Source organism: Centropristis striata, chromosome 13 (assembly GCF_030273125.1).
Source record: "Centropristis striata isolate RG_2023a ecotype Rhode Island chromosome 13, C.striata_1.0, whole genome shotgun sequence".
Lineage (NCBI taxonomy): Eukaryota > Metazoa > Chordata > Actinopteri > Perciformes > Serranidae > Centropristis > Centropristis striata.
In genome coordinates this window covers 38307508-38335206 of record NC_081529.1, presented here as the reverse complement: position 1 = coordinate 38335206, position 27699 = coordinate 38307508, and the positions used below count along the sequence as shown (strand labels likewise).

General features: G+C 41.8%; 1 protein-coding gene across 3 annotated transcripts in view; it reads left to right on the top strand.

The window, feature by feature from the left end:
• Positions 1-27699, top strand: part of rbfox1 (RNA binding fox-1 homolog 1) — a 111021-nt gene that overhangs the window by 44136 nt on the left and 39186 nt on the right. The window contains exons 1-5 of one of the 3 annotated variants that reach the window (XM_059348382.1): positions 9945-9977; positions 15503-15796; positions 24568-24714; positions 24881-24934; positions 26668-26760. In XM_059348382.1, the coding sequence (XP_059204365.1) occupies positions 9945-9977; positions 15503-15796; positions 24568-24714; positions 24881-24934; positions 26668-26760 (621 nt within the window). Of the gene's footprint in view, positions 1-9944; positions 9978-15502; positions 15797-24567; positions 24715-24880; positions 24935-26667; positions 26761-27699 lie in introns of those variants that run through there. The other 2 variants (XM_059348381.1, XM_059348383.1) reach the window with 2 other exon arrangements.

The following is a 27699-nucleotide window of genomic DNA, read 5'->3' as shown; positions in this document are numbered from 1 at the left end:
GGATAGATAGATGATAGATAGATAGATGATAGATAGATAGATAGATAGATAGATAGATAGATAGATAGATAGATGATAGATAGATAGATGATAGATAGATGATAGATAGATAGATAGATAGATAGATAGATAGATAGATAGATGATAGATAGATGATAGATAGATAGATGATAGATAGATAGATAGATAGATAGATAGATAGATGATAGATAGATAGATGATAGATAGATGATAGATAGATAGATAGATAGATAGATAGATAGATAGATGATAGATAGATAGATGATAGATAGATAGATAGATAGATGATAGATAGATAGATAGATGATAGATAGATAGATGATAGATAGATAGATAGATAGATAGATGTATAGATAGATAGATAGATAGATAGATAGATAGATAGATGATAGATAGATAGATAGATAGATGATAGATAGATGATAGATAGATAGATGATAGATAGATAGATAGATAGATAGATGTATAGATAGATAGATAGATAGATAGATAGATGATAGATAGATAGATAGATGATAGATAGATAGATAGATAGATAGATAGATAGATAGATAGATAGATAGATGTTATAAAGCACATAAAACAGAGCAATAAACATGTAAAACACATTTAAATAAAACACACTCAGCTGATTCCTGATTTCTCCACATTGTTTGTTAGATTCACAGAATTCATGTTAAAGTATCTGCAGCAATTCCTTCTGCCAACTCCTTGATTTGTCTATTTTTACTCTCCTCCTCACACACACACACACACACACACACACACACACACACACACACACACACACACACACACACGGTTCTGGATGGTTTACAGCGTTGGCCGTGATGCTTTTGAGCAAAGCCAGTGGAAGCTCATCTTTGTGTTGCCTTGGAAACGTTGTAGGAAGAAAATGTTTGATATGTCTTTGGAGGACCTGGTGTGTGTGTATGTGTGTGTGTGTGTGTGTGTGTGTGTGTGTGTGTGTGTGTGTGTGTGTGTGTGTGTGTGTTTCTGGATGTTCACATGGATCTGTGACTTGTACTGTGTTTATGTGTGAGTGTGTGTGTTCAGTAGATTAATTCTGTTATATTTAATGCTCATCTGGATAAAACACAACACTTTAACCAACTAATTATCTCATTCAGTTTCATCTCTCTTTGTTTTTTTCCTGCAGTATATACTGGTATACTGGTATACTGGTATACTGGTCCAATATTCAAGATGCTAAAGGAAGATATTTATATTCACTGAAAAAAAAAACAACTGTTGTTTTTACTGTAAAAACCAGCAGCTGGTTGCCAGAACTTTACCGTAATAAATACGGTGCACCTTTTTATAATATTACGGTAAAATGATATTAACACTGTTGATTTCATGTTTAAGATTTACATTTTATTCCATATTTTACCGTAAAAAAAGTTGAAAAAGAACGCTGTTCTGCCATATAATTGACCAGAAAATACTTTCTGAATGCTGCATAAATTAAAGATTTTACCATTAAATATGACAGTATATTTCTGTTAGAGATGTGTTGTTTAGTACATTTAACAGTCAGAAAAAGGATTTTTACAAAAGATAAATGAAAAAATTACAGTGATGGCTGTATATTTTTGTTACAAACACAGTGCCAGAGTATTTTACAGTGGAGTAATGGATTTAAAAGAAAAAAAAGTCTTTTACTGTCATGGTTGAACAGTTTTTCACCCTAAAATCATAAAAAAACATTTTTTTACAGTGTAGCTGAGTGTCAGTGATGTTCCAGCAGGTCTGTGTGACTGGAGAATGAATGAGTGAAAAACCTCATATAACCCCACCATGGGCATTCATTGTGTGTGTGTGTGTGTGTGTGTGTGTGTGTGTGTGTGTGTGTGTGTCCTGCTCATCTGCATGGCGGCGGTTGCAGTCAGCCAAGGTCACGTCACAGTTTATGGCAGGTTCTCTGTCAGGAATCACATTTTAAATGGGTGAAATGAACCTTGAAAACATTCTGAACAGACGCAGAAAAACTCCATCACAGGAAAACAACATGTCAATCACAGCGACGGGTTTGGATTGTTGCTAATGTTCTATGAGAACTAATCTATATACCAACACGTGTCACTGCAAAATGTGCTACATAGAACCCTGTTCACACCAGATCTGAGGCCAGAGCTCCCTCCGTACAGTTAGTGATGCCGGTTAATTCACCATCACCATGTTCATGGTCAGTGGAGACGCTGTGCATAGTCAGCCATGCTGGGTTATGGTTAGGGTCTCTACATCCCTCTGGGGGCTTTAGAGAGGGCGTGGCCTGAGACTTTAGAGAGGGCGTGGCCTGAGACTTTAGAGAGGGCGTGGCCTGAGACTTTAGAGAGGCCGTGGCCTGAGACTTTAGAGAGGGCGTGGCCTGAGACATTAGAGAGGGCGTGGCCTGAGACTTTAGAGAGGGCGTGGCCTGAGACTTTAGAGAGGGCGTGGCCTGAGACTATAGAGAGGGCGTGGCCTGAGACTAGAGAGGGCGTGGCCTGAGACATTAGAGAGGGCGTGGTGTGAGACTCTAGAGAGGGCGTGGCCTGAGACATTAGATGGGGCGTGGCCTGAGACTTAAGAGAGGGCGTAGCCTGAGACTTTAGAGAGGGCGTGGCCTGAGACTTTAGAGAGGGCGTGGCCTGAGACTTTAGAGAGGGCGTGGCCTGAGACTGTAGAGAGGCCGTGGCCTGAGACTTTAGAGAGGGCGTGGCCTGAGACATTAGAGAGGGCGTGGTCTGAGACATTAGAGGGGGCGTGGCCTGAGACATTAGAGAGGGCGTGGCCTGAGACTTTAGAGAGGGCGTGGCCTGAGACATTAGAGGGGGCGTGGCCTGAGACTGTAGAGAGGGCGTGGCCTGAGACTTTAGAGAGGGCGTGGCCTGAGACTCTTCCCCCTAGTTGAAAAACACGGCTAAAGACAGTTTTAACAGGAAATAAACGTATGTAAATGTAGGAAGTGAAGTAGTGATGAGGGTCACTTTAGCCACTGAAGTTACGTAAAAAATGTTAATTCCATAAAAAGTTATTTTCTTTTTCACACGGGACACAAACTGGCCCTCCTGGGTGAACATCCGCCGTTAATTAGGGCCACGGGGCAATCGCACCGAGCACTACTGTTATACTGTGGATTTTTTCTTCTTCCTCTTACGGACGCAGTTTCGTCCCACTACTATATACAAATTATATATAGTAGCGAGTTCATATCGTGCGGTTTGATCAGGATCGGTGTGCTTTTTACTTTTCTCTACGGAATACAAATTGCCGAAAAAAAATTTGTGAAAAAGAAGGATAATTGGAGATTTTTAAACGTTGTGATTACAGTTACAGATACATGCACGCACACATGCTCATGTAAGCGCGCACACTCCTCCAGATACACAACACACACACACACACACACACACACGTTGAGGTTAAAGGTCATAGGTTGCTGTATAAATAAATACTTGAAGACGAATGCTTGTTGTAGGTGTGCTCCTTGTATATTATATAGTATCATAACATTACTAATATTAATTGTTATAAATCTCTGAAGAATCTCATCATAGTGTACACACACCGGCAGTAGTGGCCCTTTCACTATTTACCCAGAGGAAACTTTCTAGTTGGTTCTTAGTTTCCACAAAGAAAAAGACCTTTCAATGAGAGTTGAGTCATTGATTCAGTTCAGATGTAAACAGGTGACAGGTGTTTCATTTCAAGAAGAGTCTATTACCTTTTAATGTGCTCACCATGCAGGACACATTTCCTTCTGTGGTACAACACACACATTACTGGGAAATAATGTTGAATCATGAAGAGTTATTAATGTTACATAAACATATTGCTTGCCACTAACATATATATTTATATATACAAATAACACCATTACATGAGCTGATTTATTAGGAGTGTTCACAGTTTATGTGTGAGAAACAAACAGTTCCCAGCCAACAGATGGCTCTATATTACCCAGCATTCATCTGTGTTTTCTCTCTCTCAGCTCCAGTGAAACGGCTTCAGTTACTACAAAGTGCAAACATTGATCCTGACAACAGAACAACATCTGTCAGCTTGTTAGGCAAATGAACAAATGTTAGAAACTGCTGCTGTAACAGTGACAGAGTTACAGAGCCACACACACACACACACACACATTCATATAGACATGTACAAGGCAACACAGGTGAGGAAACACACACACACACACACACACACACACACACTCTCATTAAGCCTTAATTATAGCCTGCAGCTCTCTGAGAAAACTTGACTGGATTAATAAAGAGTGACACTGTGTCGACAGGAGACTTCTCATGTCAGGGAACTTAATTCATAATGTCATTTCATTTAAAAGCTTCAGTAGAAAACCTTCTACAGCTTCATGTTGCAGTGAATCATCAACATCTGGTTGGTCAACTAAGGTCAACGCAACTTCCTGTATGTTATGATCTCTTTTTATCTCTTTTATTAGTTACCTAACCTTTCTACCTCAGCCAAACATAAAAACATGTCTTGCATTTTTTATGCTCATTTTTCTAATTAATAGTTAATTTACTCTTTGTTATGCACGAGTGAAATGCATATAACTCGTTAAATGTATTGAAACAATCATTTAAGAGCTATATATATATATATATATATATATATATATATATATATATATATATATATATATATATATATATATATATATATATATATATATAGATAAAACCCAACACTAATGTGGAAAAAAGACATAATGTTTGTGTTTCCTAACTGTGCAATGCAAACCACTGCAGCAAATCAGTAAAAATATTACTCTGTGGGCCAATAAATAACAATCTGACCTTCTGCTTGTCGTTCATGGCTTCTCTTCTTGCCTCTCTTGTAAATTTGTGTTTTCCTTTTGCTTGAAGCTGGTTAATGATGTCAGTGTTTGAGCTCTGAGTGTAATCACCATCATTAGAGTATTGCTGCTGAAGTAAACAATTAATTTATCTTTTAAAGATATGTTCTTATGCCATTTTGAAGGCTTTATTGAGAGTGACAGAGACAGAGTGAAAGGGGAGACAGAGTGAAAGGGGAGACAGAGTGAAAGAGGGAGACAGAGTGAAAGGGGAGACAGAGTGAAAGGGGAGACAGAGTGAAAGGAGGAGACAGAGTAAAAGGGAGACAGAGTGAAAGGGGGAGACAGAGTGAAAGGAGGAGACAAAGCGAAAGGGAGAAAGAGTGAAAGGGGGAGACAGAGAGAAAGGGGAGAGACAGAGTAAAAGGGAGACAGAGTGAAAGGGGGAGACAAAGCGAAAGGGAGAAAGAGTGAAGGGGAGAGACAGAGTAAAAGGGAGACAGAGTGAAAGGGGGAGACAGAGAGAAAGGGAGACAGAGTGAAAGGGGGAGACAGAGAGAAAGGGGAGAGACAGAGTAAAAGGGAGACAGAGTGAAAGGGGGAGACAAAGCGAAAGGGAGAAAGAGTGAAGGGGAGAGACAGAGTAAAAGGGAGACAGAGTGAAAGGGGGAGACAGAGAGAAAGGGAGACAGAGTGAAAGGGGGAGACAGAGAGAAAGGGGAGAGACAGAGTGAAGGGAGACAGAGTGAAAGGGAGACAGAGTGAAAGGGGGAGACAGAGAGAAAGGGGGAGACAGAGTGAAAGGGGGAGACAGAGTGAAAGGGGAGAGACAGAGTGAAGGGAGACAGAGTGAAAGGGAGACAGAGTGAAAGGGGGAGAAAGAGTGAAGGGGGGAGACAGAGTGAAAGGGGGAGAAAGAGTGAAGGGGGGAGACAGAGTGAAAGGGGAGAGACAGAGTGAAGGGAGACAGAGTGAAAGGGAGACAGAGTGAAGGGAGACAGAGTGAAAGGGAGACAGAGTGAAGGGGGAGACAGAGTGAAAGGGGGAGACAAAGCGAAAGGGAGACAGAGTGAAAGGGGGAGACAGAGTGAAAGGGGAGAGACAGAGTTAAAGGGGGAGACAGAGTGAAAGGGGAGAGACAGAGTGAAGGGAGACAGAGTGAAAGGGGGAGACAGAGTGAAAGGGGGAGAAAGAGTGAAGGGGGGAGACAGAGTGAAAGGGAGACAGAGTGAAGGGGGAGACAGAGTGAAAGAGAGACAGAGTGAAAGGGGAGAGACAGAGTGAAGGGAGACAGAGTGAAAGGGGGAGACAGAGTGAAAGGGGGAGAAAGAGTGAAGGGGGGAGACAGAGTGAAAGGGGGAGACAGAGTGAAAGGGAGACAGAGTGAAGGGGGAGACAGAGTGAAAGAGAGACAGAGTGAAAGGGGAGAGACAGAGTGAAGGGAGACAGAGTGAAAGAGAGACAGAGTAAAGGGGTGAGACAGAGTGAAGGGAGACAGAGTGAAAGGGAGACAGAGTGAAGGGGGGAGACAGAGTGAAGGGGAGACAGAGTGAAAGGGAGACAGAGTGAAGGGGGGAGACAGAGTGAAAGGGAGACAGAGTGAAAGGGAGACAAAGTGAAGGGGTGAGACAGAGTGAAAGGGAGACAGAGTGAAGGGGGGAGACAGAGTGAAAGGGAGACAGAGTGAAGGGGGGAGACAGAGTGAAAGGGAGACAGAGTGAAGGGGGGAGACAGAGTGAAAGGGAGACAGAGTGAAGGGAGACAGAGTGAAAGGGAGACAGAGTGAAAGGGAGACAGAGTGAAAGGGAGACAGAGTGAAAGGGAGACAAAGTGAAGGGGTGAGACAGAGTGAAAGGGAGACAGAGTGAAGGGGGGAGACAGAGTGAAGGGGGGAGACAGAGTGAAAGGGAGACAGAGTGAAGGGGTGAGACAGAGTGAAAGGGAGACAGAGTGAAAGGGAGACAGAGTGAAGGGGAGAGACAGAGTGAAAGGGAGACAGAGTGAAAGGGAGAGACAGAGTGAAAGGGAGACAGAGTGAAGGGGAGAGACAGAGTGAAAGGGAGACAGAGTGAAAGGGAGACAGAGTGAAAGGGAGACAGAGTGAAGTGAGACAGAGTGAAGTGAACCCGGGCTATGCCTCTGTGGTACATCCTCTACCAGGTGTGCCACCCCCAGAAGTAAACAATTTATAAGCCAAACAGACACAAACCTAGTTGGGTCGTTTGCATGAGATCAATAAAATGTGGAAACCTAAATATAAAACAGGTTTTCACTGTTTGTTTCAGGACACAATCACTAATAAATCCATGTTGTGATGGTGATGACTCATGACTGAAATGAAGTTCTGTCTCTATGAATGAACGAACAAACAACCAAATGTCTGGCTGGGCCCAGCAGTGTGTGTGTGTGTGTGTGTGTGTGTGTGTGTGTGTGTGTGTGTGTGTGTGTGTTCACCCTGCCTGGTGTTGCTATGGTCACACCCTGCCTCACACTGCAAACCATCTGTCAACTACAAGACCAGGACACACACACACACACACACACATCTGGCGTAACTCTCCAGTCCACATACCGCCTCACACACTCCCTCTCTCTCTCTCTTTCACTGTGGCTGGGCAATCAAACAGTTAGAAGGCCATGTCTGTGTTTCTGTGTGTGTGTGTGTGTGTGTGTGTGTGTGTGTGTGTTTCTATGAAGCCACAGACACACAGAGATGTGTTTCACAGGGAGGTGTTACATCAGTGTGGTGGAGGAAGGGAAACAGAATGATTATCACTGTTGATGGACAGAAAATGAAGCAAACATCATGTCAGTGACTAGCCTGGTTTACCCATGATGCCTTGCACGCTCGATTTGGTTTGGAACTGCAAGGCGGCATGGTGTCCATGGTGATTCTTAGCCTGCTGTTGGTATCCAATCAGAGAACGGGGAGGGACGGAGAGACGATGACTCGTACTACTGGACAGACGGAAGCTTGTAGTTTTGTAGTTTTCTTACAGAGCCAACATGGCTGCTGCAGACGCCAAGCTCTCTCTGGATCTAGCTGTAGACAGAGTTCTAGATAGTTTAGAGCCAAAGTTTATTTTAAAAGAAGAACAACGTTTGGCTTTACACTCCTTTATCACCACCAAGAAGGATGTTTTAGCCTCGCTGAGAAACAGGATTTAATCTACCAACTAGCCCCGTTAGCTTAGCCGCTAACGGGTTTAGCCAGACCCCGGTCGTTGTGGTCGTCTCACCATTGATCGCCTTGATGGAGGACCAGATATAATTAATAAATATGTCTTTAGAGTGTGCATATGTGGAGTGTCCTTCTCCCTTCATATATATCTTTCAGCACAAAGAGCAGTAATCGTTCGGCTCCATCGTGTAAACATCAGTCGTCTTCTTCCTCGTTGAATTTCTGTCTCTCTACATACGTCATCTGGTATAACTGATCTGATTGGCTAAGAGCTACGTACAGACGCTATGATAGACATTCGCAGCGCCCAATAAACGGCTCTGGACGATCGTAAACCATGCCTCCTCTATGGAAACATGAATCTCCAGACTAGATCTAGTTTGTGATTTAGTCTGACGTTAGCCCGGCTAGTGAGTCATGGCAACCGTTTAGTCTCACAGTTTTCACTCTTATTAAACTTACCAACATGTTGTGGGACCAAATAATCTCAATGAACTTTAACCGACATAAATTATATTTATCTTCTTCTTGCACTGTGTTGGGTTTGCTTGTTTTGAAGCCAACAATCATGATGTCAAATAAAGAGTTACAACTGAAAAACGAGCACTTGAACAATCATCAGTGTGATGAGAAATAGCTGAAACCACCTCTGCTTTGACTTTTGGTCTTCATGAACATGGAGGGCAGGATTTTAACCCTTACTGCAGTCCGCCACCAGGGGGCGATCATAGATGTGTTGGGAGGCTGTCCTGTTGGATATGGTTTCTGATGGTTTCTGATGGTTTCTGATGGTTTCTGGTGGTTTATGATGGTTTCTGATGGTTTATGATGGTTTCTGGTTCCACAGTGAGCAGGAAATGACGTTTAACTCCAGGAGAGTCCTGGTCTGTTTGACCCTTCGGCCCAGTGAGCGACTTTTTGTTCTTTTACTCTGTTTCCTTCACTTTCACACTCCATAACATCACTTCATTCAGAATGACTACAGCTGGTAGAACGGGGCTGATATGTTCAGCCTGCATCATTATTATCCTCACAAAAGCCTTGTGGTCAAGCTCTTCTGAACCAAAAGTGGGAAACGTTTCTATATGCAACTGGCTCTGTGTACAGGGGCACAAAGGAAAGTCTAAAATATCTTTATATGCTGCAGCAGAGCTACAGTATGTGACAAGGTGTGCACCTTTCACTACACTGCAAAAAAAGAGTGTCTAAAAACCAGATTAAACAGTAAATCTGAGGGAAATGATCTTGCTGCATGGACAGATAATTTAGCTTGACAAGATTTATTAATTTAATTATTAAATCTAGAAATAAGCATGTTGAACACTTAAAATAAGAAATTAACTCTTTAAACAAGATAAACACTTCTAAATCTAAAGTTTTTTTTTAAATCTTGGTAAGAACCAAATAATCATCAGGTCACTCTGCTCGGGCCAGTTCATCACTGCTGGCAGCTTTAAGTTATCTGGTTTTAAGAGTTAATTTATTATTTTAAGTGTTCAACATGCTAATTTTTAGATTTAATCATCTTAATTTAATAAATCTTGTCAAGGTAAATTATCTGTCCATGCAGCAAGATCATTTCCCTCAGATTGACTGTTTGATCTGGTTTTTAGACTAAACACCTTTTTTGCAGTGTGCAAAACATGTAATAGTGCAATAGAAAAACAAAAGGAAGAAAACATCGAGGGATGGAGGTAAACAGTCCACATAAAGTCGACTGAAAAGATCCTGAGACAAGAGCGGAGCGAGGTGGAAACATTTTTGGGGAATGCTGCTTTCATTCACAGTGGCAACTCCTCCTCCTCCTCCTCCTCCTCCTCCTCATTCCCTCACTACACACACACACACACACACACACACACACACACACACAAAGCCATCCATAATTGATGCTAGCTGTAGGCAGTCACTGGCGGCTGGACGTTATAGAGCAGCTGGATGTGCATGGAGGAAGGCAAGATGGTAGAGCAGGTACCTCTGAGAATACACACTGTTCTACCTCTCTCTCTCTCTCTCTCTCTCTCTCTCTCTCTCTCTCTCTCCCTTGCTCTCTCTTCATTGTTGCTCTCTACTCTCGCTCTCTCGCTCCACGCTGTTTGTGCTGTGACTGCAGAAGGCAGCATGCTGCATGCTCCTTTTGTGTGTTGTGTGAGTGAGCTTGTGTGTGTGTGTGTGTGTGTGTGTGTGTGTGCATAATATGCGGTCTATGCATGCCCTATAGGGAGGTGTGAGTTTGTATTTTTTCTTCTTTCATCATCTATGGTCGACATGAGCAAGAGTATGAATTTACGCATTAGAGAGAGAGAGAGAGAGAGAGAGAGAGAGAGAGAGAGAGAGAGGATGAAATGAAACCAAGAAACCATGCCAGCTGAGAATGTTTTGTTTGGTTCAGTATGACAGTATAAGGGCAGGAGGATTCAGATAATGATAATAATAATGATAATAATAATAATAATAATATCTATTTCATTAGACTTGTGAGGGAACATGTACAACATTAGATGTTGTCATTTGATGTATTGTGATGTGTTGTGTTGCAAGTTAGTTTAAAGAAATATGTTTTAATTTTTTCAAGTCTGTTTTGATTTAATACTCAAATATTGTGATTATGTTGAGAGTTATATTTCAGCCCTTCTCCCTGCTGGCCTCCTATATTTAGATACGCCTTATTATTATTTAGAATAAATACCTTTTGATTACAAATGTTGTCCATTTAATGTTGTTCACTATGAACGATATGTTAGCCTCTTCTATGTCAAGAATTCATGATTCCTTCAACCACTACTAAATATTAATATGGTCATTTGATTATAATTGCATTCATAATTATTAATCAGTGTTCCAAATTGATAGTTTAGTAACTTTATGAGACTGATTTAGGTGAATTGGCTATATTTTTCTCTGTTTTACAGATGGTGCCCCAACGAGCTATGACTTAGAGCAAATCAAGACATATCATTTATTATAATTAATAATTATTCATGATAATTATTAATAATTCGTATAACCATCTAAACATACTTTTGAACCATGAGATCAACACAAGCGTTACTCAGGTTCATCCCTAATATCTGATATCCTTATGAGAGGGATATCATTTATGATAATGCCCTTTTATTTACATATTTGACGCCCTGTGCAAGGAATAATTTATTCATAAAAGAGGCATCCTTAATTCTCAACTCTATAAGTCCTAGACGCTGTGGGCTGTCAGAAGAGACGAGTCTTTAGGGGAGTTTAGCTCCGACTTCTCTGCCTGACCGCTGACAGCAGAGGTCACAACAAGAAAGTTGAAAAATGACTTGAAGAGAGATTCAGTTAGTTTTTTGAATATGAATGGGACAATGATGTGGTGATTTAGGGACCTGTGTTGTAGTTTCATAGTTTCAGCTGATTTTATTTCTGTGCTTGCAAACTAATTGTCAGAAGCACAAAGACTTGCAGCCGCAAGAAGGCGACCCTCTCGTTCCTCAAGGAGAACACAGCGGTGCTCAGCCGGGGGCTTGTGAGTATCCCCAAACCCGCCCGCCGGCTATCACCCTGGACAACTGGGTGGTTCCCATTTTTAAAAAGGGTTCTAATTACCGTGGAATCACACTGCTCAACCTCCAGGGAAAGTCTACTCCAGGGTGCTGGAAAGGAGGCTCTGGCTGATTGTGGAACCTCAGATTCAGGAGGAACAATGCGGCTTCCGTCCTGGTCGTGGAACAACGGACCAGCTCTTTACCCTCCCAGACTTCTGGAGGGATCATGGGAGTTTGCTCATCCAGTCTACATGTGTTTTGTGGACTTGGAGAAGGCTTATGACCGTGTCCCTCGGGGAGTCTTGTGGGGGGTACTGAGGGAATATGGGGTACCGGGCTCATTGCTACGAGCTATCCGGTCCCTATATAACCAAAGTGAGAGCTGTGTCCGCATACTCAGCACAACGTCAAACACGTTCCCGGTGGGTGTTGGCCTCCGCCAGGGTTGCCCCTTGTCTCTGATTCTGTTGGTGGTCTTCATGAACAGGATCTCGAGGCTCAGCCGGGGGAGGAAGGGATCCGGTTTGGTGACCTTAGAATTACATCTCTGCTTTTTGCAGATGATGTGGTTCTTTTGGCTTCATCAGACCGGGACCTCCAGCACTCGGTTTGCAGCAGAGTGCGAAGCGGTTGGGGTGAGAGTCAGCACCTCTAAGTCTGAGGCCATGGTTCTCTGGGTGAAAACGGTGGACTGCCCTTTCTGGGTGGAGAGAGGTACTGCCCCCTCTGGGTGGAGAGAGGTACTGCCCCCTCTGGGTGGAGAGAGGTACTTCCCCCTCTGGGTGGAGACAGGTACTGCCTCCTCTGGGTGGAGAGAGGTTCTGCCTCCTCTGGGTCGAGAGAGGTACTGCCTCCTCTGGGTGGAGAGAGGTACTGCCCTCTCTGGGTGGAGACAGGTACTGCCTCCTCTGGGTGGAGAAAGGTACTGCCTCCTCTGGGTGGAGAGAGGTACTGCCTCCTCTGGGTGGAGACAGGTACTGCCCCCTCTGGGTGGAGACAGGTACTGCCCCCTCTGGGTGGAGAAAGGTACTGCCTCCTCTGGGTGGAGAGAGGTACTGCCTCCTCTGGGTGGAGACAGGTACTGCCCCCTCTGGGTGGAGACAGGTACTGCCCCCTCTGGGTGGGGACAGGTACTGCCTCTAGAGAAGGAGTTCCAGTATCTGGGGGTCTTGTTCAGCAGTGAGGGTAGAACGGAGCGTGAGATGGAGGCGGTTTGGTGCAGCGTCAGCAGTGATGCGGGCGTTGTACCGGACCGTCGTGGTGAAGAAGGAGCTGAGCCTGAAGGCAGAGCTCTGGATTTACCGCTCCATCTACCTTCCAACCCTCACCTATGGTCATGAGCTTTGGGTAGTGACACAAAGAACAAGATCCTGGATACAAGCAGCTGAAATGAGTTTCCTCCGTAGGGTGGCTGGGCTCAGCCTTAGAGATAGGGGGAGGAGCTCAGACATCCGGAGGGAGCTCGGGAGAGTAGAGCCGCTGCTCCTTCTCCTCTAAAGGAGCCACCTGAGGAGGTTTGGATGGGGTCTAGGTCTAGATTTGGTCTAGGCCTGGAAATTACGAGGAGCAATAACAAAACACATTAGTTGAAGTGGATGATAAATGGAAGAAGGAAAGTCTTATGTTAGATTGAGCCCATGTGTGAATGTGGCAGAATATTATGAGGAGAATTGACAGCATGAAAGAATAAAAACATGTCAGGGTGAAGAAGAACCCCTCCTGTACACTGTACTTAGATTACAATGAGTTATTAACAATACACCTACAGGTCAGATCCAGAGTTTTTCTGAACCAGGCAGCTATCCTAGTGATGCTGCTGAACCACGTCACTGTGGTAACTGATGGAAGTGATGACCACAGCGTTTAAATAAACACCAAATCGTACGACTCTGCAAATCTTTGTCATCTGGTAAAATGTGCCACTGACTTTGACAGAAAATGCTGACTGAAGAAAAAACCTGCAGCTTGACACAAAAGGCTACAGTACAATATCTGTCATTCAGTATTTAATCAGGAGTAAGATGATTCAGTGGTGGAGACATTTAACATTAAAACACATTAAGACACAGTTGATCTTTGGAGACACAGTGAGATTATTCCAGAGGAGAGGAACAACACAGTGACCACTTTTACTGTGAAGGAGAGAAATTCCTTCCTCTCTGTGAGCTTATTCTGAATTTTAATTGTATTCCTTCAGTTGCCTCTGTGTGTGTGTGTGTGTGTGTCTGTGTGTGTGTGTCTGTGTGTGTGTGTGTCTGTGTGTTTGTGTGTGTGTGTGTGTGTGTGTGTGTGTCTGTGTGTGTGTGTCTGTGTGTGTGTGTGTGTGTGTGTGTGTGTGTGTGTGTGTGTGTGTGTGTCTGTGTGTGTGTGTGTGTGTGTGTGTGGTGCTCTGCCACGTAAAGCATATTTCAGCTTCTAAATGTGGTTCTCATTACACAGCAGAGCATTTAGCCAAGACTCACTGTCTGCAGAGCTCTCTCTCTCTCTCTCTCTCTCTCTCTCTCTCTCTGTGTCTCTCTCTCTCCCTCTCTCTCTCTCTCTCTCTGTGTCTCTCTCTCTCCCTCTCTCTCTCTCTCTCTCTCTCTCTCTCTCTCTAATGGTGAGATATAAATATCCCTCAGTAGTAACCTCTCTCACATAAACACTCACACATACTTGAACACACTCTAAGTGTTTTTGGGGCACGTTGTCTTTCTTTTCTTTAATGTCTCCTCTATAGTTTTTGTGTTTCACAGCTTCAGCAGCTCAAACCACATTTCTCAAAATGGATAATTCTGACTGAGACTTTTTTGTCCGTTTGTTTTGAGGTCAACAGTCTCTGCTGAGGTATTTTACATATTTGGTGTCTGTGTCTGGTGGTCACAACTGTAAGGCATCACTGGCTTCATGTCTCTGACTGTATGTTGGTGAATTAAATCCTTTATTCCAGGGAGTTTGGATCTAAAAAGAGCAACTCCACTCCATGGTGTGTAGAGGAGAAGCATTGTTTATATTCTGTTAGCTTTAAGGTTCATCTGGTCATCAACCTCTAACCCCAGCTCTGTACTATTTAGTGTTAGTGTTAGGGAGGCGGAGCTAAAGGCTGCAGGACTGGATTATAAACACATGATGTGTCCCAGCTGGGATTATTTCATGTCTATGACAAACCATCTGATCATTTTCAAGACATCTCACCCAGAAATGAAAAATGCCAACCAGCGACTGGCTCTAGATGAAACGTTAGGGATCACAAGAATCATTAGGATTCATCCTCTGGGGATCATTAATATCTGTACAACATGTAATCATAATCTGTCCAAATGCTGTGGTGTTTTTTCAGTATGGACCAAGTAGCTGACCGGTGTAGCTACCAGGTCGTCTCGGGATCCTTCGTCTGCTGCTGACAAACTAAGTAGCATTCAACTCATAGATAAATAGACAGCCTTATATAAATATATATATTTATATATAATATATAATAATATATATATAAAATAGACAGACAGACAGACAGACATATATACTTGTAAGCTATTTTTCACTGATCTGTATGTGTATGTGTGTATATATACACACATATCCAACAGAAACACAATTATTCTCATATTTTATGTACATTTACAGGAGTCCACACACCCTTATAGTCAAAATAAAAAGCAGTTTATTGCTGCTTAGCACACAAATACACAAAACTTGCCCGTTGGTTTCGCCACAGGCAAGCGTTGCTATGACTACAGCCAGGTTGCCACGACGTACAGCCAATCACAGCTGTCCGTTGTACAGCCAATCACATTGTACTCCCATTAAAGCGTTCAGATAATTATATTGTGTGACGTAAACAGACGAAGGACCCCGAGCCGATCTGGAACCTACACCGGCTATCGCCCTAAACACACAATTCCTCCATTCTAAAGAAGAAATGCATGGAGTGACATAAATCTCCAGTGATGGACTATTGAAATGGTTAAAAAGAAATTGTCTTTGTCTATCCAGGGTAACCAGGACACACCGGCCCCCCCGGACCCATCCATGGCCCAGGCTTACCCATCAGCCCAGTTTGCCCCCCCTCCCCAGAATGGCATTCCAGCTGAGTTCACAACCTCCCACGCCCATCCACATCCACACTCCCACCCACATCCACACCAGCACCCAGCAGCCCCACAGGACTACAGCGGGGTCCAGGCCTCCGTCAGCGAGCATCCCCTCAACCTGTACCAGTCCTCACAGAGCCACGGCGAGCAGAGCGGCTCGGAGTCCGCCAGTCAGACAGTCACCGGCACGGCCACAGTAAGGCATCATGGGAGAGCTGGGGCTCACAGTTTACTGGTTTTATGATGTACTCTGTTTTTAATTATTTTAAACAGTTAAATCCAGTCCTTTTTACATGTAACGTGTGTTTGTTTAACACGTGAAACAACAAAATGTAGAAGTGAAACATTGTGGTTTTGGAGCAGTTTGTACTATTTCTTTGCTTTTTTTTAAAGATATGTTTTGGCCATTTTCAAGGCTTTATTGACAGTGGAAAGAGACAGTGTGAAAGGGGGAGACAGAAGGAAAGGGCTCCGGGTCTGATTGGAACCCGGCCGCCCGCTTACGAGGACTATACCTCTGTGGTATGAGCTCTACCAGGTGTGCCACCAGGACGCCACCTTTGCTTTTTTGGTAGCTTTGCACAACTAGGATAGCCTGGTTTACCCATGCTGCCTTGTGCACTCGATTTCATTTTGAACTGAAGGCGGCATGGTGTCCATGAGCGATTCTTAGCCCTGCTTTTGGTATCCAATCACAGAACAGGGAGTGACAGCGAGACGATGACGCGTACTATTGGACAGACGGAAGCTTGTAGTTTTCTTACAGATCCAACATGGCTGTAGACAGAGTTCTAGATAGTTTAGAGACAAAGTTTGATTTTAAAAGAAGAACAACGTTTGGCTTTACACTCCTTTATCACCACCAAGAAGGAGGTTTTAGCCTTGCTGAGAAACAGGATTTGGCAAAAGCCTAATCTACCAACTAGCCCCGTTAGCGGCTAAGCTAACAGGGTTTAGCCAGACTCCGGTCATTGTGGTCGTCTCACCATTGATCGCCTTGATGGAGGACCAGAGATAATTAATATATGTCTGAAGAGTGTGCATAATATTTGTCTCCTAAAAACCCCTGAGACTGGTGTGAAATCCCAATAACTCTGTGTACTGCTCAAGCTTCCACAGTCCTCACGGTGATGTGTCTTGGTGCAGCATTGATTATCATTGAGTATGAATTATTAATGGGATATGTTTGTTTGTGTTTCAGCTTTTCATAGTCAGCAACGGCAGCTGCTTTTTTTTTTCTTTTTCTTACAAGTGATGATTGATCATAAATATTGCTCACTTTTGTGTACACAAATCTGAATCATGTTTTATTTTTAAACCAGCACTCATCCGATTATGCCAACTAGTGCAGTGCCCGTAGGAAGTATCTTTCGGATCGTATTATGCTTAGCTGTCAGTTTATAAAGTTTTGTTTTTACTGTTTTCAATGGATCAAACTGATGCAGAAGAAAGGGCTCAAATCTCCGCTTGGCATGCTAATGGTGAGATAGCACATGATGCTGCACTAAAAGTACATTAACATGAACCCAATTAGCTGATATACTATATTGGATGTAAATATGTCATATCAAATGACTATGGGCATTACGCTTAGCAACATGAATGTCATCCCTGAATTACATTGTAATGCATAAGAAGTGAATAAAGCTAAATCTAAGCTTAGCATGCTATTTGCTCAACAACGTCTGCAACTCCCTAAAAACACAGTTTTCAAAAGATACCACACCATCCAGCACATACACACTGAACATTGATATTCTCTGGAAACTATTAGAATATTATTGTTAAATGGAACCTTGTAGCCTCTTTAAAACTCCTAAAGATAGGTAGGCTAAATAGACTTCAGATGAGATGAGTCAGGGTGGAAATATCTCCTTTGTGTTTTCGTTCAGTTTTATTCTTCAGCAAACCTTCAGGGTTATTTTGTGATGTGTTATGTGTTATCTGATTATCAATCTCTAAAGAAAATGTCAGTGATCTTTGAGGGACATTTTTGAGTCACTATTTTAATATAATTCGTATGATTTAAAATGCCACATATACACATTCAGCCTTGCAGGCAACAAAACTCCTGTTTGTCATTTGTTCTCTAGATTTATAACTCAGTTCATTTTTCATAAATATTTATTACACCATTGGCCAGAAGAGTCATAAGGTGGGCATTATTTTGCATAGTAATAATGCCTTTCCCTGCAAAAAATGCTTAGTTTTATTTTTCTTCCTCAGCTGAACTTTGGAACTTAATTCACACAATAAATAGTTATCTGAATAAAAGATGAGGTTTCATTGACAAATACATGGCTTGGCTTGATTATAGTAGTGCAATTACAAAAAATAATAACTTCACAGCCCTCTGTCGAAGTCAGAATATAGCAACCAGCAACCTGAAGAGACATCTCACTACAAAAACAGGTGATTGCTTGTGTTGGTATTTAAACACATGGCTGGCATTAGAAAGACAAAGATATAATTCTGATATGAGAGCAAGAAGTCAACAAAGCTTCAATCATAATCATATACTATAGTATAAGAAAAGCAATAAAAAATGATTTGTGTGGTCACATATACCTTTTTGCATACGGTAGGTAAAAAAGAAGAGGATAGCAGTATTTTCCACACAGATCTTGATAAATAATAATGACAGAATGAAATGAACCAGTTCAGTCATGGAACAATAGATGACATAGAACCGGAACAAGGTTCATGTTCTCAGAAGATTTAAAGACGACTTCAGAAAAAACGAAATCACAAGAAACAAGACAACTTATTGGAAGTGAAATAAAGATAAAGGATGTAATCAGGGCTGCAGTGGTGGACTCAGACTGTTTGAAGGGCGAAAAAATAAAAAGGGCCCATTGTGCACAACATGGAGCCCACCAGCAGCAGAAAGCTGTGATGCTTCATGATGAAATAATCCTCATTATTGATTATGATTAGCATTCAGGTAAAGGAGATCAAGATCAAAATAATTAATGATATGGTATTAACAATTAAAACCATCGAACCAATGGAGAAAATTTGTACATTTTTATGTAAAATCCGTCATAACGACGCCAAAAGGAAACCAACGGCTCTTTCACCGATCGTCGGCTACCAAAGAGAGGAACGTCTGCACCTCGTTAGAAACCACAACCGGTTGTTTGGTTTTCCATATTCTGGCTCTAGAGGGAGCATCATCATCATTTATTACATGAAGGGGAACCCTGGCGGGCACCCAATCATTTTTTTGCACATGTAAAGAGCAGCGAATAAGACACTTTCTCTCGTTTTCACCACTCCAGAGATCTGGTATGGCTAAAGTACTTTTTAAAGGGTAAAATATGTGAATATCTATTGTAGAACAACATCTCCATCCACAGCCGCCTGGTTAGAGCTCATTCATGCTTTAGTTCTATAATTCTACAATGTCATTTAGCAGGTGATCTAATCCAAAGCCACGTTAACACAGTTTGTCTAGCCTGGGTTGACCCATGCATGGTGTCCATGGCTGATTCTCAGCCCGGTGGGTTATCTCTGACCTGTGGGATCAGTGGTTACTTAGTCATGTAGTTTTGGAGGGATTTATCAGCCACTGATCATTTGTTGAAAAGTTGGAAAATCATTTTTATATCATTCCTTTTCATCTTTCAAAACTTTCATAATCTGCTTCTTCAGAAAAGTGCATTTTATTTATGTGCTGGGTGAGTGTTGTGTGATGAATTTGCCATAACCCCCAAGCTATTCTACCAAACAGAGAGTGAGATACAGAAAGCATGTTGGCGTACTGTACATCTGGAAGTCTCATCAGTCTGCTGCTCCTTCCCCCACATCATCAACCCTCTCGCTGCTTCATTTCTCTCTTTTCTCCTCGTCTACTCTGTCTGAGACTCTGTGGTTCTCTCACGCTTCAGCTGTTTGCCCCGACAGTGAATTCCTTCCCCACATGACCATGAAAGCAGCAATAACAGAAGATCCAGAGACGAGCTGCTGTATTTAGAGATCTGATGGACTACAGACGGATCTGACATCTACATGGGACACTTGATACCATGCACTCTTACAGGACAACTACGTAAGAGGATTAGGGCCACGTAGGAGCAATAAATAATGAGGAGGACATGAACAGTATTTGTGGCAATCTGTGGCCCAGAGTTTAGAGATTTGGGTTTACGGAGGGTCGCAAGTTCAAATCCCAGGACTGGCAGGTCATGGACTGAATGCCCTGAGCATGGCACCTCACCCAAAACAAAACTGCTGTCTTATCATCGTAACATGTGGACAGGCAGGAGCATCCTTACCCAAAAAAATATGTGTACAACTATTAAATGATTGTTCAGATATTCATGGTTGGCAGCAGATGAATGCTAATGAGTTCCTGGTGTTGTCTGACACAGAACATCTCACAATTTAATGAGCACATTACCATGACATTTGATTTAAACATGCAGTCTCCTAATGGGATGAACTATTTTGATTTCAATAATTCTATGACCATAACTCTGGAACCACCTTGATATTTTAATCCCCTTTAATTTTATGCCTTTAGGAATTGTGAAAAATAGCAATACGTTTGACTAGGGCTGTACAATTAATCCAATTTTATCACGATTTTGGCCGCCACGATTAAATTAACCTGATCGTCGGTGATATTTCCATTTTAAAATGCGTCTCTCCTGCAGATCTAATCAACACTTTCTACACCAGTAGTCCACCAACCACCAGGGGGCGGGGCCTGTTTCTCCCCTGAAAACAGCCTGGTTGCTGATTGGATAGAACGCTAAGCAGGATGTGACGTAGTACTGGACGCCACAACAACACGCAACATTTATAAAAGCTGGTGAAGCAGTGTTGCAACTTACCAACTTTATTTCTATATTTAGTGACTTTTCAGACCCCCTTAGAGACTATTTTTCAAGAAAGCGACTGGAGACAAATCCAGAGACTTTTTTCTGGTGTTATTGGAGACTTTTGGTTTTCCCTAACATCCCTAAAATCATCGTGATTATCATTTTGGCCATAATCGTGCAGCCCTACATCTGACTGATGTTGTCCTTATGGTTGGTTTGTTTCGGGTCTGTCCGATATGCTAACATACATTGACTATCTCTTCCCTGAGAGCCTGATGTTAGAAACCAGCCCTGTTTGTTATCTCCAGGATGTCTGATCCACTCTATATTCGGCCTGGCTTTGCCTCACATATCACTTTCTGATGCCAAAAGGGATGAGATGAGATTCTTTGTCTCACTGTTTGTTTTATTTCTTCACTGTGAGTGTAGGCGGATGTTTCCACTGACAAGAAGCTCTGTACATATGGCCATCGCTGCTGTGTGTTCACTCTTTTACATATGCCTGTATATACCTAGGCATCGCAAGGAAGGCTTGCAGGCCTTTTGCTGTCTTTTTTCAACTCACACACCTACACACATACACACAAATACACTCAGGCTGTATTTTTAGCTGGCTTGACTGTTTGTGAGCACAAGGAAAAGAGAGGAGTGGAAACCTTTGTCTCCCATCCCAGGATCAGGAATCTAGCATGTTACACATGGCAACAGCCTCGATGTTCACTATACATTTATTTAACCAACCAGCTTTATTTATTGTGGCCAGCAGGGGGGGACTACTCTGGTTGCAAAAGGAAGTCTGATCGAATATAAGTAATTCATACTTCAAGTAAGTAAGTAAGTAAGTCATTTTTTTTTTTTATAAAGCGATTTTCAATAGCCCGGGTATACCCAGACTGCGTTGTTCGCTCGTTTTCATTTGGAACCTGCAGGCGGCCGTTACTTAGCCCTGTTTTAGGATCCAATCACAGAACGGGGAGGGACGGCTAGACGATGACTCGTACTACTGGACAGACGGAAGCTTGTAGTTTTCTTACGGATCCAACATGGCTGCAGCAGACGCCAAGCTCTCTTTGGATCTAGCTGTAGACAGAGTTCTAGATAGTTTAGAGATAAAGTTTGTTTTAAAAGAAGAACAACGTTTGGCTTTACACTCCTTTATCACCACCAAAAAGGATGTTTTAGCCTTGCTGAGAAACCCAAACCAACTAGCCCCGCTACCGATCGCTGCTGTAACCACGGTAATCTGGCTCCGAGCCGGGGGAGGCGGAGCCCCCAGAGACCCCCAGCAGCTCGTCTAGTGGCCATAAAATCAGTGGATGTGTGGCTGAAAGACACGAGGGGGAATAAGGCGTAAAAATAAATAATCTGGTAGAAGGAGAGAACTAGCTAGCTTTTCACAGGAAAAAAACAAAAACACAAAATGCTTTATAAGGGTATAAAACTACATACAGGCAAACACAGAGAAACACAATACATCAAGAAAACATAACTAAAGCCTGGACGTCTAGTTGACCAGGTACATAAAGTCAAGTAAAGGCCTGTCTGAACAGATATGTCTTAATGTGACATTTAAAAGACTCCACAGACCATGAAGGTGCAGACTGAGTTCCAGAGTTTGGGAGGTATTGACAATAGATTGAAGGTGTTTGATGGGAGGGAGAGCAGAGGGATGTGGGTGAAGTAGTTCAGTTACCGATGCCGGGGCCAGATCCTGCAGAGCTCTGTAGGTCAGAGAGAGAATCTTAAACTGGATCATGTATCAACGGGAAGCCAGAGGAGAGATCTGAGTACGATGTGAGATCGTCTGTTTGTCAAATATTACCCCTCAGTTATTAGATATAAAAATATAGAAACAAGTTACGCTAGTGGGGGTGGACGGCAGAGGAAAGGGGCCCAATACACTGTAGGATTGTGGGCTCAACCTTCTCTGGAGCAACAACCAGAACCTCTTCTGCTCAGCGTTGAGCTGCAAGAAGTTTTCTGCCAACCGTTCCCTGATAGCATTAAGACAGTCTAGGACTCTAGATAACTTAAAACCTAAATGGGTTTAAAGGAGAAACAGAGTTGGATGTCGTCCGCATATAAAAGATAAGAAATGTTAAAACTGTTAACCTAAGTCTTCTTCTACATAGCATGATATATATCTGTAAATGATTGTCCCAATTAGAGTAAAATAGAAGGTGAAGCAGGGTTTGCTTTAGAATGGCTGTCTGGAGAGTGACAAGTCAATGTTCAGTTCATACAAGGTAATTATAACATTTGTTTTTATTTTGCTGTTCATTTTGAATTACAGTTGCATCTTGCTCACCAAGCTAGCTCAGAATCAGAAGCCTTTATTGTCATTGCACAGAGTAACAAGTACTAGTACAACGCCATCAACCCGTCGAAAACGTATAAAACACACATACAATATGACAGAAGTAGTCTCGCTGCAGTGCTCATCCAGGGGAATTTATTATCCAGTAACAGCCTTGAGCCTCTGTTGAGAGCCAGAGAAGAATGCTAGCTCTAGCATTAACTGATGACTGAGTTGCCTCCACCCTGGCCTCGTCCTTTTGTCCAATAAATATACGTCTGTTTCCAAAACATCAATCAATACATAAAAAAACACACCCCTTCCACCATCCCCAACGCCCAGATAATGTCACATTTACATCACACACAAACACCATTTTGACTTTTGACTGAGAGGTTTCACTGAAATTAAAATCTCACTTTTTGAGGCCAGTTTTGGATGCTTTGTATTGGATCCCATTATATCTAATAGACTAAAAGACTGGTTCATAGATTAGCAGCAAGACACACCAACAGCTTTTGTAACACACACACACACGCTTGCAGGGTAACAGCAGACTGAAGTCCTTCCTTTGTTTAACAGCCATTGATCTCACTCACACTGAGAGCTAAAGGACAAACAAAGACTGCTACTCTCTATATGTGTGCATGAGCAGCTATTATGTCTCTGTGTTTGCTAATTTTAACTCTTGCCAGTTCAAACTTGTCTCATGCACCATTTATAACTTCCTTCTAATTCATGGCCTGAGGTCTGATACTGCGTTTTCACAATAATATGAGTTATTAATGGAAGGACATGCTCTCTTCACATATTCACATCAGGCATTCAGAGAGTTGTAAGTTACAACCAGTGCTCTGGACTGCACTCTAAAAAATACACTGGCTCAACTTAAAAATTGTTGTAACAATATGCATTTATCTTTTTAAGTAATTCCAACTAAGAGATTATTGAGTATTTCCCATGAGACTTTTATAGCTGGACTAACTCAATTAGTCTGGTACAACCAACATGGTTTGTTTTGTCCTCTACAGGCTAAATTAACTCCATTTTTATATCAAAGTTTTAGTGTTAATAAGTGGTGAAATGACTCTATCTAAATTGCTGTAACTCCTTTATTTTACTTTATTTCTACTCAGAAAGTCCATGAAAATTTTACCTCAATTTTATTGAGTACAAGTATCTTATTGTCAGCAACTTCAATATCAACAATTTTTATTGCAATCAACACTGTGACTGTCTGCTAACTGAACAGGGTTCTTCCTCATGTTTAATGAAGCTGGTTTGTGCGTTATGTAATAAATGTACTGAACTTGTACAGAATAAAGTGTAGACAGCAAAACTTTACAAATGTACAGATGTGATGTATGAAACGTATGCAACACTTCCTGCTGAATTATTGGACAGCCTAATATTAGTACAACAGTTTACTTTAGTCCTAAATGAGACATTTTTATTATTATTTTTTTTTTTTACACCATCTGCACTCACTACTGAAAAGCACTTGGATCCTAAAATCACTTAGTCCATGCCATTTATTCTTGTGTTGTTTCTTGACTTCATCCTTGCTTGTGTTTATGATCTCTCAAATATACGTCTCTTTGGATGAAAGCTAAATGACTTTGAAGATTGAAAAGCCAATCGAAAAGCGTCTCAGATTCAGGTTTGAATCAGTGCACTCCCCTTAGGTAGAGAATTGGTTATTGTTTTTTTATAGTTTTAAGTTACATAATGTCGATGTTGATGTTGTAAAATGTCTTTAAATTTACTGGAAGTGTAATTGTTCCTCTTTGATTTGTTTCAGTGTCCTTTATTGTTATTATAAATATTATTATTGTGTGTTTCCAGCAGACGGACGATGCCTCCCAGACGGACAGCCAGCCACCAACACAGACTGCAGCTGAAAGCACAGACATCAAGGCCCAGCCCAAGAGACTCCACGTCTCCAACATCCCCTTCAGGTTCAGAGACCCGGACCTCAGGCAAATGTTCGGCGTGAGTACAATTTCTGATGGACACATTCAATTTCTGAATTTTGGGAATCTCAAGGTCAATATTTTACAATTTGGATTAAGAAACTAAAGGTAAATCAGTGGCTTTGCCTGTTGAATTGATGACAAGAAGAATAATAGTCACATTTCCTTTTTTTTTGTCTTTACAGCAATTTGGCAAAATCTTAGATGTGGAAATCATCTTCAACGAGCGAGGCTCTAAGGTACATGATGTTTCTGTTCTCAGCATGTCTCTCAATTACTTTTATTGTATTTGTTTATAGTTTAAATTACAGCTTTGTGTTTGGTAAACTTTGACCTATAGAAGTATTCTTGGTGAGCAGCTCAGCTAGGATCAGATTATTACATTTCAACAGAACTTTACAGCTACACCTACAGTTTACCCATGATGCCTTGCACGCTCGATTTGGTTTGGAACTGCAAGGCAGCATGGTGTCCATGGTGATTCTTAGCCTGCTGTTGGTATCCAATCAGAGAACGGGGAGGGACGGCGAGACGATGACTCGTACTATTGGACAGACGGAAGCTTGTAGTTTTCTTACAGATCCAACATGGCTGCTGCAGACGCCAAGCTCTCTCTGGATCTAGCTGTAGACAGAGTTCTAGATAGTTTAGAGCCAAAGTTTATTTCAAAAGAAGAACAACGTTTGGCTTTACACTCCTTTTTCACCACCAAGAAGGATGTTTTAGTCTCGCTGAGAAACAGGATTTAATCTACCAACTAGCCCCGTTAGCGGCTAAGCTAACGGGTTTAGCCAGACCCCGGTCGTTGTGGTCGTCTCACCATTGATCGCCTTGATGGAGGACCAGATATAATTAATAAATATACGTCTGAAAAGTGTGCATATGTGGAGTGTCCTTCTTCCTATATATATAGTTTGCACAAGCGCCAATAATCGTTCGGCTCCATCGTGTAAACATCAGTCGTCTTCTTCCTCGTTGAATTTCTGTCTCTCTACATACGTCATCTGGTATAACTGATCTGATTGGCTAAGAGCTACGTACAGACGCTATGATAGACATTCGCAGTGCCCAATAAACGGCTCCGGAGGATCGTAAACCACGCCTCCTCTATGGAAACATGAATCTCCAGACTAGATCTAGTTTGTGATCTAGTCTGGCGTTAGTTACTTGGCAGGCATTATAAAAGTAGCTAAGGAGGCAGGGGTTTATGAAGGCTCAGGGATTCAGTCAGTTAGCTTCCCCCCAGACTTAACTTAATATTACGGGACTTTGGTTAAAAAGTAGAAGGAGGAACACTGCAAAAACTGAAATCTAAGTAGAAGAAATATCATAGATCGAGGGGATATCTGCTTATTTTTTGTCTGATCAGATAGTTCTTCTTACTAAGCATTTTTTTTAATTTTAAACTGTTTCACTTGTTTGATATAAAGATTTCATGGGTTTGTCTTATTTCAAGAATTTAAAGAAAAATATTCTACATACAGGTAAAAATCTTTGTAGCTGTGTGAAGAAAAGTTTTTAGTGTGACTTTGCTGGTTTCTATAAATATAATGCCTTTCATATCATTATGTCAAGATGATGGCTCTAGCATTTACTGATTATTAATTCAAGAATATTTTTACACATATTGAGAAAATAGGTCACGTGTATTTCATTAGAATCAAGAAAAAGTCACTTGTTATTAGTTAGGATACACTAATTCTAAGGTATTTGTGGTTCATTGAGATTAGATGTTTTTACTGGTTTTGGACAAATTTTCTTGTTCCATTGGCAGATAATTTTGCTATTTTTAAGCAAAAAAACCTAATTTTTGTACTTTTTTTCTTGTTTTTGAGAGGTGACTTTTTGCAGTGAGCATTAAACTGGATCTGATCAACTGTGCTCCCATTGACCATTGTTTACTGCAATGTTGAGTATGATGTGTAAAAAATAATGTGCATGTTTTTCTTGCCTCTTTCCCTCCTGCATGCAGGGTTTTGGGTTCGTAACGTTCGAGCATAGCGTGGACGCCGACAGGGCCAGAGAGAAATTACACGGCACCGTGGTAGAAGGCCGTAAAATAGAGGTGCATGTCCTCAAATACTTCTTCCTCCTCCCTGTCCTCCTCTTCCTCTGTGTGTGTGTGTGTGTGAGAGTGTTTGACAGTCTACTGCCTCCATCTTTGTCATGACATCAAGCTGTCGAGTCATTCAGCCTCATCTTTCCCTTTCCAGTTTCATTAACAAACACAAACACATGTTGACATATTTCTAGTATGACATTACTGTATGTGAAACACTTTGCTTGATTTATTTTTTAGTTTGTTTACCTTTTTGTTCTTTTTTTCCTGTTTTACTTGGTTTTGCACTGTCAAGGCAATTGGCCTTAACAAAGGTTTTAAAGTGAAAACACACACTAAATACCCAGCACTATAGATTGTAGACACATTTGTGTTGCAGAAGCTGCAGAGATTGCTTTGACATTTGGTCATAAAGCCTAAATGTTCTTATAGTGGGGCGGCATAGCTAAACTTTTGTTCTTTTTGTGATAAAAGCACCAAATTTGGTACATATATAGCTCAATATATTTAGAAAAAGACTGGATATTGGGCCATCGCATATTCCCATTCTGATGACCATGGCGGCCATTTTCCAAAATGGCGGCCAGCTGTTACCAGTAGATAGAAGCTGGTCCTCCAACCATGTTTACAACACCACAAATATTAATTACATGAAAGTTCAAATGAAAATATGTCTTTTGACAATGTAAAACAATAACAAATTAAAGAAAATGCAACAAAATGGGGAGATTGCCTCTGCATGTTATATAAAAAATAAATAAATGGAACTCCTTGGCATTCTGATGTTCTGTCCGCGGCACACTGGACTCATGGGCCAGCCGCCGGGCTCATTATTTAGGATTTCACTTATTATTTTCACATCATACCTATCTTATGAAAAAAGATCTGAGGAATCCATTGGTAAAAGCATGCCAGGAAATCATATCGGGAAGTTGACGTAATATG